The sequence below is a fragment of the Saccopteryx bilineata genome, chromosome 10 (genome assembly GCF_036850765.1).
Source record: "Saccopteryx bilineata isolate mSacBil1 chromosome 10, mSacBil1_pri_phased_curated, whole genome shotgun sequence".
In the NCBI taxonomy this organism is placed as follows: domain Eukaryota; kingdom Metazoa; phylum Chordata; class Mammalia; order Chiroptera; family Emballonuridae; genus Saccopteryx; species Saccopteryx bilineata.
The window spans coordinates 20,614,138-20,628,754 of NC_089499.1; the positions used below are offsets into that span (position 1 = coordinate 20,614,138).

Genomic DNA, 14,617 nt, shown 5'->3' on the forward strand with positions numbered 1-14,617 from the left:
TAGGTCAGCGACCTAAGAAATCATTTGTCCCAGCCCAAACCTTCAGCCAGGTAAAGGATCAACTGCCTTTTTATAGGTTCATCAACTGAGGCCTTAGAGGTAGGTACTTCGTTTATGTTGATACAATTAAATTTCTTCACTGAAACAAAGTAACTCGTGCTATTAGGTATATGGACTTCGTTTCTATGTAGAGCAGATTACTGAGGCCTCAGTGGACATGTCAGAAACTTCTTATACACCAAAAAAGTCTATGTGGCAAGCAAGCCATTGCTTTAATGTAAAATTTCCAATACAGAGTATATAGTATTTAAAGATAGTTGGAGATGATGCCAGCATACTTGTGAAGAATCACAGAAGTGATGCCTATGAGACATATAGGCTTAAAGACATAGAGGCATGTAATCAAAGGGGCCCTGTATAGCATGTTTAATACTTCAACTGGACAGAGAGGAAGATACTGTTTTCCTTAGGACAGATAGAAACAACAGGGCTCGATGAAGATTTGCGTCTAGAATTCCTGACTTCAAGTCCAGTGTTCTCTCTATAATACTTAAGCTGCCTCCATAAAAAAGAAAATATATTTTTCTTTCTGCATCTTTAAAAATGACAAATTATCTTCATTAACATTTATAAAAAATAAAAATTACTGTTACCAGTGGTATCATATCACATGAGAGGTTGACTTTGATGTTTCTCATTGTTCTCTATAATGGTAATTAACAAAGTTGCAGTATTCCTTGTTGTATTAAACATTTGCCTTCTTGACTACTTGGGGAATTGTGTTTGAATACATTTTTTTAAAAAAACAATATAAAGTTTCACTAATGATGTCAAATACCTCATTGATATAAAATCAAGGCTGTAATAGGCATTTTGGGATATATTTTTGTTCCCTAAGCAAAATAATGGCTAGTCAAAAATACCTCAACTTATAAAAAAAAGATCAAGTACATTAAATTTCTTTCCTATTTTTCAACATCATCTATGTCAATAAATTCAAAAGAAAGATGAAGAGAACTCGATTATGTCAGATTCTCAATTACTTTTTACTGACTTAAACATTTAAAATAAATAGAAAGTCCTGTACATTAGTCATAGTCATAGTCAAGGTTGGCCCCTCACTTGTGAGTAACCTGGGAATGATATATTAGCTGAAGTGTTAAGCATCTGGGGAAAGAAAAACAGGCTCAAGTGTATTGAGTTACAAGGTCTAGATTTGCAGGTGCATGCATAAAGACACTTTCCCCAAAACAGACGCTATACCTGGTGCACTGTGTCTTAAGAACAAGAAGGAACTCAAATTGAAATGCAACACAATACAACCTGCAGCGTTGTCACTGTGAGTAAACATGAATATGCACGCAGAGGCAGCCTGCTCATACTGGAACCTGAAAGATGTGTTAGTCAATGGCACAGAACCAGTTTTGCGGAGGATCCCAGTGAACAGGGAGACTCTTCCATGTCACTGAAGAAGTCCAAGGAAACAAAGCAGAACAAACTCTTCAACTCACCGTTCCTGTTGTGCCCAACGAAAGATGATTCATCTGTTGTGTCAGGGGGCCCATCATGTTTGCTGGCTGCATGGACATGGGATGGTCCATTGTCGGCGTAATCACAGCACCCTAGAAGCACACACAATGTCCATCTGAAAACACATTCCACCCGGAAGGAAACTTTTAAAGCAAATAAATATGATAAACTATGTTAACATCCAATGTGTTTACTTTGTACTGAAAAGGCTACATTCAACCCTGGAGGATTTTTACATCCATCCCTGTCATTGTCTGTTCATCTAAATATATAGCATTAGAGACTTATTTTCTTCTGATGTGATTTATCTGTGATGTGTCTAAAATGCCTGTTATTTATAATCCCAGGATTGAATGTAAAATATATTTCAAGATATCTTGTATACCCCCTCTCTCACTGTTCTAAATACAATCTTATCTAAATAAATATATAAATATTATGGAAATTCTCTGTTACTGATATTGAATAAGATATTTTGGTTTATGGCATTTATTCATGATTTCTATGGATAACTTGATCACCTCAATACAACCTACCACTGCGGCAATAATGCTGGTCCAGATGGGTTCTTGACTGGATCTCTTTGAAGGTCATATTAAAATCTAACATAAGGCCCTGGCCGGTTGGCTCAGTGGTAGAGTGTCAGCCTGGCATGCAGAAGTCCCAGGTTCGATTCCCAGCCAGGGCACACAGGAGAAGCGCCCATCTGCTTCTCCACCCCTCCCCCTCTCTTTCCTCTCTGTCTCTCTTCCCCTCCCGCATCCAAGGCTCTATTGGAGCAAAGTTTGCCCGGGCGCTGAGGATGGCTCTGTGGCCTCTGCTTCAGGCGCTAGGATGGCTCTGGATGCAACAGAGCAAAGCCTCAGAGGGGCAGAGCATCACCCCCTGGTGGGCATGCCGGGTGGATCCTGCTCGGGCGCATGCAGGAGTCTTTCTGACTGCCTCCCTGTTTCCAGCTTCGGAAAAATACAAAAAATAAAATAAATAAAATAAAATAAAATCTAACATAAATGTTATGCAAATTAAGTAACTATTTCCCACGTTTTCAAATTTGAACACTTTGACCTACTTTCTTTTTATATATGCTTTGGACACAAGACAGAAAAACACCAAATTGTTCAATGCTGGTCAAAGGCAACATAAAATTTTTTTAACATATAAAAATGTCAAGTGTTTCATCAGGTGTTAGGAAAAGCGTACTCAGAATATGCTTTTTGGTTTACTGTAACTGTTGGAATGCAATGAGTGACAGACATTCAAAAAACTCTGTCGGTATACAAATTGTCACATGGCTACTGAAGCACAGAGCCAGGCCATCTTCCCTTCCCTTCCTTTCTCTTTACCCTACTTTTCTGCCTTAACTGACCAACTTAGACAGTGACTACTTTATTAAAAACTGAAAACCTAGGTTGAATGAAGTCTTTGACATTACAGAATTCCAATGCTTTATTTTAAAGATGATGATAAAGGCAGAAGCTCATGCTATAACCATTCATTTAAACACTCTGTGGTAATAAACATGATGATGTATCTGAATGTTATTTTTCCTGTAAACATTATTTTTTTTCACTGTCTGACTTTTTTTCCCATATATGTAAGTAAACATTTTGAAGAAAGAAAACTAGGACAAATTCATGTAGACGGCAGGCTCTCAGACCCCAAACTAATTACCCACAAGCAAATGTTTCCTGAAATGCTTTTGCTCAGAATGATTAATTCCTCATGTTACTATCCAAATCCAACTTCTCAGCTGTATCTGTTAAAAGATCGGGCTATCACTCAGCCTCTTTTATGGGCTCCTCCCCATTTATATGGAGGCAGAACAGCAATTGGGCCACATGTTTGGAAAATGTTTAATAGGCAGATGCAGATTTGTTCCAAAAGGCATTACGGTTTTTGCGCTAGAATCAATCAGAAAACATGTATGTTATTTTATAGGTCTTTAGCTTGTAAATATGCACAGTTGTGGATTTGTGTTGTTTGAATTTTGTGGTGCTTCTGTGATATGTCACTCATCAGAATGCTTCTTGAATGAGACACTTGATAAAAAAAACCCCAAACTTTTACTTATAATTCAGAGACACAATTTTTCTTCCTGCTGTCTGAATTTCTTTAGCAAAAGCATCTTTATTTTATGTTAAAAAAAAAACAAAAAAACACTTCCTGGTCTTCATCTCAAGTATTTGCTGTGCCAGACCAGAAGTAAACACTTTAAGAAGAACTGAAGTTCTTCTTAAATCACTTTGAGAAAAATGATATAGAATGACCTCAGAGTTAAGACAAGTCTTATGGCATTTTTTTTTCCAAGCCAAAAGTGGCACTTTCACATTTAAATCCTTAGTAGGTGCAAAGACTTCAATACTCTTCTTGAACTTGAGACTTAGTCTATCTTTTTAGAATATTTGCCCATAGAGATTCCAACATACAGCTGAACTGTCACAGTCCTGGAAACTCCTCAGTTTAATCAGCCTGCTCTAGCCACATTAAGATTATTTGTCATAAATCAGAGATAAAGACCAAATTGTGTTTGGTAAGAGTACTTTCTTCTCCATGCCCTGGGGAGGGGGGTGACCTCATTCCCTAGTGTTGCCAAGAGGGAGACTTGAGTCTTCGTTTGTAAGGCAATATGCAAATGAGACTTGTGAGTATGTGACAGATGAATCAAAATTCATGCATGATAGGAATAGACGGATTGAATGCCTGCATTTGGAATTAATTTAGGAAGGATTGTCTGGTCTCTTTAAAGCACTGTTTCTCAGAAAGCGTTTGGGGACTCATTTGATTACAGATGTCACAGAGTGAGTGCTGCTCCTGTGTGTGCACCAAACACCTGACAATCAAAGGAAGGAGTGGGAAGGGATTTGTCATAATTTGGAATTGTAAATAGCAGCACTAGGCACAGAGTGTAAAACAATGTAAGGTAAACATTCTTTTCCTAACCAGACCAATTATTGCAAATGAATGAAGAATCAAATAATTCTTGGGGGAGGACTGGTAAGAACACACATTCTTGTTCACATTCAGTAAAAGTGTTCAGTGATAAAGGATTCTCACGAATTATGAAAAACATAAATTCCTTAACAGTCTCAAGGGTTGGGAGAACTCTACAATGAGGGACTAAGTGGGAAATAGTAGACAGTAACCCCTTGGATAAAGACATTTTTTTCAATGATATTTTATCAGGGAAAGACAACCGGAAGACTGAAGTATTGGTTATCTACAACAAAGAATGGTGTTTGCTAGCCACTTTCTTCAGGAAGAATGTCCTTTGTATTATATAAGACAGTTTTCAAAGGATGAGAAAAAAAAAGAAAAAGAACAAGAACAAGAAAAACCTATGACTGTTAAGGCCAACCTTGTGCCCTCAACTATAATTGTGCCTCATTAAATTACTGTCAAATCCATTTCTATCCAATGCATTTGCGCCACAGACTACAGAGTGTTTTGTGACAGATGTTGCCAGCACATTAAGGGTAATTTCATTTACTCAAAATGTATAGAATGTGCTGTCTGACGGAGTTTGCTTGGCGAACAGCACGGCAAAAGGAAACAGATTTTTCATTTTAGCATCTCCGGATGTCTGGGTTTGCTCAATGTTTAAGCTGCAAGGAAAAATACTGTAACATGCTGTAATTCCACTGAAAAGCACAATGACCAAACAGCTGATGGAAATGTCTGGTCTGTTTTAGCCACTGCCTCTACAAAACAAAGCTGCTCAGGCTCGGGAGATGTAGGGCGGGTCTGATCGCCCTTGTTCTGAAATAAACAATTTCAACAGTCATTTGGATAAAGTTTCCAAAGACCACTGATGTGGAGTAAACATAGCTGACCTACGGCCAGAAAAGCATCTGCGTTGCTAACCTTCTGCCAATAGTTGAAAGAGATTCAAAGTCTTGGAGAGTTCATCAATATTTTAATTGCGCAAATGAAATATAAGCTCATTGACAAACGCAGAAATGTGCAGGCTCTCTTCAAACAAGAGCACACACATAGCTGGCTGAAAACCTCTGTGGAAAAACTATTGCAGATTTGCTGATCAATTTCCCTGTTTTCACTTCTTTCCACTTGGTCTAGTTCAACAGAGCAAACAGAGTGATCCTTCTAAAATATAAATCAGATGTGACACTCCTTTGTTTTAAATCCCCCATGGCTATGCCTCTCACTGGGGGCAAAAATGAATGTCTGTGCAATGGTCTACCAAGGCCCTAGGTTAATTGGCGTTTTGCTCTTCCTGATTTTATCTCTTCCACCCTCTGTGTGGTTCACTCTGCTTTAGCACACTAGCTTCCCTGCTATTTCTGAAATATTCCAAATATACTCTTTCCTTCATTACTTTTGCATATGATTCCCCTCTGCCTGGAATGTCTTTCCCCCAGATAATCTGCTCAACTGTCTATGCCTTCTCTCTCCCAAAGAACTCTCCTCTCTCTCTTACATTATCAGGGCTATGAGGGGGATGATCTACTGTATAGATGAAGTCAAAACTTCAAAACCAGGTTCTCAATGACATCCTTTGAGCATCTAGATCAGGGGTCCCCAAACTACAGCCCGTGGGCCGCATGTGGCCCCCTGAGGCCATTTATCTGGCCCCCGCTGCACTTCTGGAAGGGGAACCTCTTTCATTGGTGGTCAGTGAGAGGAGCATAGTTCCCATTGAAATACTGGTCAGTTTGTTGATTTAAATTTACTTGTTCTTTATTTTAAATATTGTATTTGTTCCCGTTTTGTTTTTTTACTTTAAAATAAGATATGTGCAGTGTGCATAGGGATTTGTTCATAGTTTTTTTTATAGTACGGCCCTCCAACAGTCTGAGGGACAGTGAACTGGCTCCCTGTGTAAAAAGTTTGGGGACCCCTGATCTAGATCAAGCCTTGCCTAGTGACAGCCTTATCCTTGCATGGTTTTATAAGCCAATCATGCCCTTTAGAGTTTTACTACAAAATCTGGCAAACAAGTTGGAAGGCATTATACATGAAAATATCTTTATCATGAGTATATTTTAATCACACTTTATTGTTCATATTTTAATGTGATAGAATGATATCATGACAAGTTTAGCAAAAAGAAAAATTGTAATTTGTGTAAATAAAGAATGGAAAAACATAAAAGAAAAAAAAAACTAAATTAAAGCCAGCACACAGACTACAGTGAGAAGAATGCCTATATGAACATTTCTGGAACTGTCATTACTCTGGTCTGGTGACACTCCAACTTATGATCTATGGACCTGCAGCAGCAAACTAAGAATTAAAATTAACAGCAGAACCTCTGGGCTTTGTGCCTTGAAATCTGTGTTTTATTTAATATCTCTGGATGATTCTGATGTGCCCTAAAGTTTGAGAAGTCTTCTCTGGCTATAAACTGCTTATTGCATAAACCATTGTTACAGTTCTGAAATACAAACAATTGGTTGTATTGTATACTGTTCTTCAATTATTTATTTTAAACCAGCCTTGTGACAGGGCATGAGCCTTTGTAGCAATAATCCCATTATAGTATTTTGTTTAAATATGCAAAGATGTCAAGCCTACATTTTTGATGAGCAAAATGGGTAATTATCTGAATTATTTAGGCCTCTGCCTGATGACCTGATGTGCTTCCCTTTGTTCGGTCCTGCTTGTGTGGTTGCATGTGCGAGAATTCTTTCTATTTGAAATTTTGGTAAGTCCTGCATTTGAAATCACTGAAATATAAAAAAAGACATAACATTATTTGGATACTCTAAGTGAAAAAAAGAAGTATCACACTCCCCTTTCCCTCTTGTTTTATCTAGATTCCTCATGTCAAAATGTTTGTGCTCCTTATTAAGCTCTTTTCATATAGTGATTTATGCAAAACTATGAGATTTTTATTGTAATCATTTGACGTGACTTTAAAAATATGGTTTAAGGTCATTCGTCTTTCTTCTATCTGTATGTTTTTCTGCTTCTCTCTCAATGTTTTAATAATTCTAATCTAGTTAGAAAATAATCTAGTTGAGTTTGAGTTTGTGTATACCAGACTATTTTTAGCGCATGCATCGTGGAGTAGAGAGAATAATAAGAGCTTACATGTAAACTAGTGAGTGCGAGTATTTTCCTATAGCAAGGATGATTTCATAATATAAATGGCATAAAGGTAGTTCACTTAATCTGGGGAATAGCTGTCTGAATGCGATGTTCTGCAATGTTCCTTGCTGGATATGCAAAGATGTTTCATCGTTTTCAATTAGGATTAAAATTTTTTTTTTAGCACAGAGAGTTGTTGGATGAGGTTTAAAAAGGTCTGTGGCTGTGGGAAGAGACAATAAAAGGGAGAAGGAGACACCCCCCCCCATTCTTAGAAACACTCATAAATGCTCAACTACCTTGATAAATTTCTAACCGACTTGGAGAGGGCAGTCTGACTTTAAAACAAATAATTTTTGAAATCCCAACACTGTGGCAGAGCTGGCAGATATGATTTCGATTTTGGAAGCATTTTGGGATGATCTCTGACAAACACTGGCAGTATGGGGGGGTGATGAATTGTCAGGGAAGCAGGAGCCTGGGCTGCCCCTAGGACCCCACTCTACCACTTAATCCCTTCCTCCCATTTATCATCCTTCCATTGCTTCTTTCAGTATTGTACCTTCCAAGAGGGCAAGGGCTATGTTCACACATCTTTTGTAATTCCTATGAATGGGAATTATAGGCCACAGATATTCAAAACAGTTTTGGTCAATTACTTTTCTATGTCACTGCCTCTAACACTCTGGTTGAATAAAAAATGGCTAACACCTAGCAACACTCTTTTATTTAGAATGTTCATACTAAGAAAGCCTAAATCACACCCACTTGTTCACCACCGTCAAATTAGTGTCTTGGTGCTCTCTATGGTATGAGGCATATAACATGATGCATAAATATTGGTTGGAAGAATGATGAAAGAACAAAGTTCTGAACCAAAAGGTAAAAGCAAGTTTGAGATTACTGGTCAAGATGAAGCATCTCAAAGCTTTTGAGAAAACTTGTTTTCACAAGGGGCACTTTTAAAACCATGGTTCAGCACACGTATTTGTGAATTTATTAATATCTTTGACCATCAAATTCTTAAAACGAGATCTGAAATTCACTTGATGTAAGAAGTTCTGTTAATACCCCCATTGCACATCTGTGGAAATGATTAAAATAAATAGTGTTTGCCTATGTGCATATACCAGTGGTTCTCAACCAGGAGTGATTTGACTTCATCTAGAAGGGACATTTGACAATGGCAGGAGACATTTTTGCTTGTCCAACTGGGGAAGTGATGTTACTGACACTTAGTGAGCAGGGGCCCTTGAAGGTAGAAGGCTTCCTACAATACATAGGACATGTCCCCACATCAGACACTTATCCATTCCAAAACATCACTAGTTCTGAGGTTCAGAAATCCTGGCATATTGCAGACAAATATTCACAAGCTCCATTTATACAAATGAGAGAGATTTGAAGCTGCGGTAATTAGAAATGGCACAAAGTATCCATCCGTTCTGGGCTCCTGACGACTAACAGCAAATCTTAGCTTCTGCACTGAAATTATATTTATGATATAAACCAATTTGTTAAAGATTCGTCTAAAGCAACTGTGCCTAAATTCTATAATTTATCAATGAAAGGAAGCAAGACTGTTATGTGACTTTTAGTGGCTATATGATAATTTTCTTAGTTCAAATTTATATTGCTATTTCTTTTGGAGATGAGACTAACTAGAGTTGGTTTCTCTTTCCTAAATTGAAACGAATTAGATGATTTGACTAGTATAATATTTGGACGATTATCTAGAGATGTGTAGCTGCGAGGTAACTGTATGATGTTTAGAAGCGGAGCTTTTAAGAACAGTTATGTAAATAGTTTATCTAAAGAGAGAATATCTATTAGCTGTAAAAATAGAGATTTTATTTCTTTTTTATAAAAAATATTCTTAATTTCATGTTGTTTTCTGATTCAGCTATCATTGATTGGAATTGTTTTTAAAAAAAATACGTAACAATGAAATATACCAAAAACAAAATCATTTTAACCATGGAATTCCCTTCAAAGTACTCCTAATTAAGTATCATGCCTATTCAACTGTAGGTAATGGTTTTAATTATTGGTTAAGTACCTATTTTTACAAAAATGTCATTTTGAATAAGAATATAAAGTATGTCATACTGAATATTTCTTATCAAAGCAGGTACATAGATAACTAGGATTCTCAGCAATGCTTTATTGACTCTTTTTGAGTTTTATGCTTAAAATTAAAGACATCTGTTTAGTTGTGACTTTAATGTGATGTTTTCAACAAGCTTGACAATTTTAACAGATCGAATGTAAATATGTTAAATTATTGAGGGACAGTTGAAAACTGGAGACATGAGGCCCAATGGTCAAATGGTTTTGTTGACTGAAGTGCAGCAGAACAATTAGTTTCTTTGTCATCCAACTTGTTAAATATGAAAGGAAATTCATTATGCAGGTAGGTTACTATATTTATTCTCTTCCTTTCTTATTTCTACTAAACAAGATCATAGTTGCTGAGCCAGTAGAAGTATTAAGTGTGCATAGAAGGGTCCCAGGTCTTCAGTGAGCTTCTAATGGCTTCAGCAACCAAGAGTGAACTTGACATTCATTGTCTTCCCATTCTAATCCCATAACCAAGTGTGGAGCTCGGCACACCCATGTGTGCTATAAAAATTCACAGTGTGTTCTGAGAATATTAAAGAGTCACACTATTTCTGCAGAAAAACTAATGGTGCAATCTAAGTCCTTTGTCATTACTTTGCAGGACTTGTATGGTATCTGTGTTCTTCACAGAGTATACAGTACCAAAATCAATTAAAAGAGATTTGAGGAAAAAAAATGATTAAAGACCATTAAGTTATGACACTTGCCAAATGAATAGGTTAGTCATAATATATTTCACTATCTTCCCTACTTTTTAAGATTCAAAAGAAACTACTGATATCTACTTATAAAATCTATTATATAATAAAAAAATATATTAGAGATATGGAGCACAGATCCTCACCATTTTTCTACCTTAAAGATAACCCTAAAAAAATGTATATCTCTTTAAAGATGAGCAGAACTGATTTTTCTTATTTTCCATTCCAAGAGAGAATGTAAGGAGACCATGTTAATTTACCACCTCTACCAAAGTACAGCCTAGATGACATTTTTATAGCTGAGTTAGCATCTTGAAAGATATTATTTCATAGTGGAAATGTCACCCATTTAGGACATTGGCACAGTTAAGCCAATGGCTGTTGTAAGTTAATGTTTTGGAGGAGTTTAAGGGTACATAAGCAAATCAGTGATGGAATCAAAATATATTCCATTCCTGCTTGTCCTGTCCATAAGAAGTCATTTTGATGTAATGAGCAGTAGGGTTGCCCATGGGAATATGCCTTCCTATTCCACTTCCACATGATATCTCCAAAAGAAAGTTCCTATCCTACAGGTAGATCTAGAATGGCTTCTTTAGCACAGCACACATGCTCTATACAAATCCCACGGCTTCCAATTTTCTCTCCACTCCAGTCTATTTTTCCAAGACTCTCCACTAAAGTCTTTCCTCCCACCACACTGAACTCGTCATCCTTTGAGTCATCTTTCTTTCTCATTCTTGGTGTCTTTGCCAGAAGTCCTGGGCATCTCTAGCTGGTTTGCTGGTATGCTCTCAGATCAAGAGCCACATGCCAGGGAACATTTTCTGTGTCTGATCCAGTTAGTCACTCGCTTCTCTCTTCTCTCATAATATTTGGCACATACCTTGGTTGTGATCATGTTTTATTTCTCCCTTGGATTCTAATTTCACTGTTGGAGACTGCAAGCTGACAGGATCCTTGTGGTTTAGGTTTTGGGGGGACAGAGGTGTGGGGACTGGCAGTGGGTTGACAGGCTGCCCAACACCACACCTCACTTGCTTGATTAAGTTGCTAAAGGCTAAGTTCTTTTCCTACAACCTCTGACTGATTGTTGAAGTTGGTAAAGTCGATTTACGTGCCCTTCCCCACACCTCCATGTTAGCTGTGATGCTGGATTGTTTCTACTTGTCCTATCTCCCACGTCCTTAGGAGAGACTGAAGGCAGTTTTCTTCTTATCTTTTGTTTTGTGAAGTTAAACGTTTGGCGGGGGTGGAGGGTTTTCTGCACTTGGGAGAATTCTTGGGTTGCCTTGGAAAGGTCACTTTGTTTTAAAGATCTCTTTGATTTGCTAATGCCTTTACTCTGCCCTATAAATAAAGTGTTTGGGAGTAGAGGTTCCCTCTTGCAAGCTATCTGCTTTGCGGAGGTCTTTGGATCCCATTCTTTATCTCTCTGAGTTTATTTCTTCATTCTGCTTTGCTCTCACTCAAGACCTGGACAATTACTAGCCGCGCTGGTCCATGGCACTTCGCTGTGCCATTCACAATGTTCATCCATTCTCCAAAGGTTCTAAAGCCTAGCACAGTGTCTATCATAAAACAGGTTGTAATGGTGATGAATATTCTAAATGAGTGAATGGCACTTGCTTAGCAGTCAGGGTACCCAGGCCTTTATTTAGAGTTGTGTAAAATCAATAGCATCTCCATGCTGACACGGAACTTCATGATGACACCAGACAAGAGGATTCAACTGAAACAGCAGAAGCAACCCCTTGACTGGACAAGAGGATGGTCTTAAAAATCCATCCATTCAGTGGCTTTGCTTTCCTTTAAAATTGCTCCTGTCTGACCACTGTCAGCTCGGTGTTCTTGTCATTCATTTAGTATGAGAATTCCTGGGCTTCTAAGAGCCACACCCTACCCTAGTTGAATGTTGGAGTTCACTACATAACTTCCATTCTATGGAGGAGTTACATATACCCATTATAGGGTGTGAAATTTCTTTTACATATTATAGCCACAACACTGACACAAATACAACATAAACTTTTTTTATTATGGCTTTCCTGTGCCAGAAATCATTTTAACAGCCACAGATCTAACTAAGATTTTGTCAAAACTTGCCATGCGATAAAAAAACAACAACAACTTTATTCACTTACACAGCAATCTCTTTGTATATATCTCCAAATATATTTTTAACATACAGAAAGTTTAAAATGCACATCAGAAGTATTCCAGGTCAATCTTTCGCCAAATGATATAGCAAATAGGGGTCCCAGCAGATGTCTGAATATTTATGGGTGGCGCCTTTTGTCTGTTAAAGGGTTTATCTCCCTTTAACTAGCACTCAGAACGGTGAGCTTCTCATTAAAAACTTCTACTTACTGACAAATAGGCCCCCAAAACCTGGCTGCAAATCATTTTCAAGGCCTTGCAGGATCTTACTGGTGAAGGAGTCTGGGAAATTACTTCTCAAACCCCAGGGGTGATCAAGGGGAAAAGCTGCCTGTTATCCCAGGTAAGGCCATTGTTTATAGTGTGAATTGCCTAACTAAGTCACGAGGCACCTTGATTTTGGCTATTACTGGGAAAGTAGCTATTCCTTGTCCTGTAATTTGCTGCAAAATGTACTTTATTTTGTGGTCCCTTAGAGGACATTTCTGGGCTCTTTGTTTTCTCTTTGAAGGCATTTTTAGAAATTTGCCTGGTTAGAGCAGGCAACTCAACTACATCTAAAGATACAGGTGTGAAGTCAAGACTCAATTAAGAAACTAATTTACTGCCTTTAAAGTACACTTCCTATTAACAGTATTGTCCCTAACCTGTCTCAAACTCCGTATGTATACTATTGATGAAATGTTTTGAAACATAATGCTGAAATTAAATGTCCCAGTGGGATGGCCATCTTAGCATCCAACCAAAATATAGTCTGAAGCCTGCAAGATAGCAAATAATATACATAAAGTTATACAGTAGATGAGATGAAAGCCAATTTTAGGTTGATTTTCTTCAGCGTCCTATTGGTTGAAACTTAGAAGTAAAAACTTCTTATTTCACTTGGGTTTTATTGCCATTTCTCCTAAACAGTAGTGCTATAACAGTAATTCTGACTTTTTCTAAGTTTAATAGAATGGTCTTAAACTCTCCAGTATCTTGTTCCTCAAAGTGTGGTCCAAGACCAGAGGGCATCATCTGGAAGCCTAACACAGACTCAAGTCTAGCTCCAGACCCCCTGAATTAGAATCTGCAGGTCAAGTCTGAGAAGTTTTGCTTTATTACTTTTCTTTTTTTTCCTTCCTTCCTTTTTTTTCTTTTGTTAATGTCTGTCATGGTTTTGAGTAAATTTTCTTTTTTTTTTATTTAAATATTTTATTTATTGATTTTCTTAGAGAGAGAGGAGTGAGAGAGAGAGACAGAGAGAGAGAGAAGGGGGAGGAGCAGGAAGCATCAACTCCCATATGTGCCTTGACCAGGCAAGCCCAAGGTTTCGAACCGGCAACCTCAGTGTTCCAGGTCGACGCTTTATCCCACTGCGCCACCACAGGTCAGGCCTGAGTAAATTTTCTATTGCATTCCTTCCAAAGAGATTCTTGGTTGGTTTTGGTCATTTTGTTAATACCTTTTTCAGTTCCTGAGGGCCAAGCAACTTCAAGTAATCTTAGTAACATTAATATACCTTATACAAGTGTGTTAGGACTACAAATAGCTAGACATTTATTCAGTTCCTCAATAGTCTCCATAGAATTTCTGCCTTTATGAAAGCTCCTTCACACAATAGATTTCCTTTTATTCCCTATGAGTCGTTTTCATGGCAACCTTCAAACGGAAACTTCCATTCTTTTCAAATACTCTGCTTCACCGATGAGTTTGAAATGTCTATTATGGGCCCAGTGTTAGAAGAGATGCTATAAGTACTAAGACGTGTATAGCAGTAAGAGTCAACATCTATATACAGATCATCAATATCAAGTAATAGTATGATGCTAGAAGTAAAATTCCAATATATTGCTGCTTATTAGGCCCTCCTGGAATTAATCAAAAGTGCTACAGTTGATTTAAAAATTAAAGCTTTCAGCCCTGGCCAGGTAGCTCAGTTGGTTAGAACATCATTCCAATATACCAAGGTTATGGGTTCAATCCCTGGTCAGGGCACATACAGGAATCAACCAATAAATGCATAAATAAGTAGAATAACCAATTGATGCTTCTCTCTCTCTCTCTTTTTCTCTTTC

At 37.6% G+C, this 14,617-nt stretch overlaps 1 protein-coding gene across 7 annotated transcripts in view; it reads right to left on the reverse strand.

Annotated features, from left to right (window-relative positions):
• RBMS3 (RNA binding motif single stranded interacting protein 3) overlaps positions 1–14,617 on the reverse strand; it is a 698,310-nt gene that overhangs the window by 65,318 nt on the left and 618,375 nt on the right. For all 7 annotated transcript variants that reach the window (XM_066245086.1, XM_066245089.1, XM_066245084.1 and 4 more), the window contains exon 11: positions 1,512–1,622. In XM_066245086.1, coding sequence (XP_066101183.1) covers positions 1,512–1,622 — 111 coding nt within the window. The remainder of the gene's footprint in view (positions 1–1,511; positions 1,623–14,617) is intronic.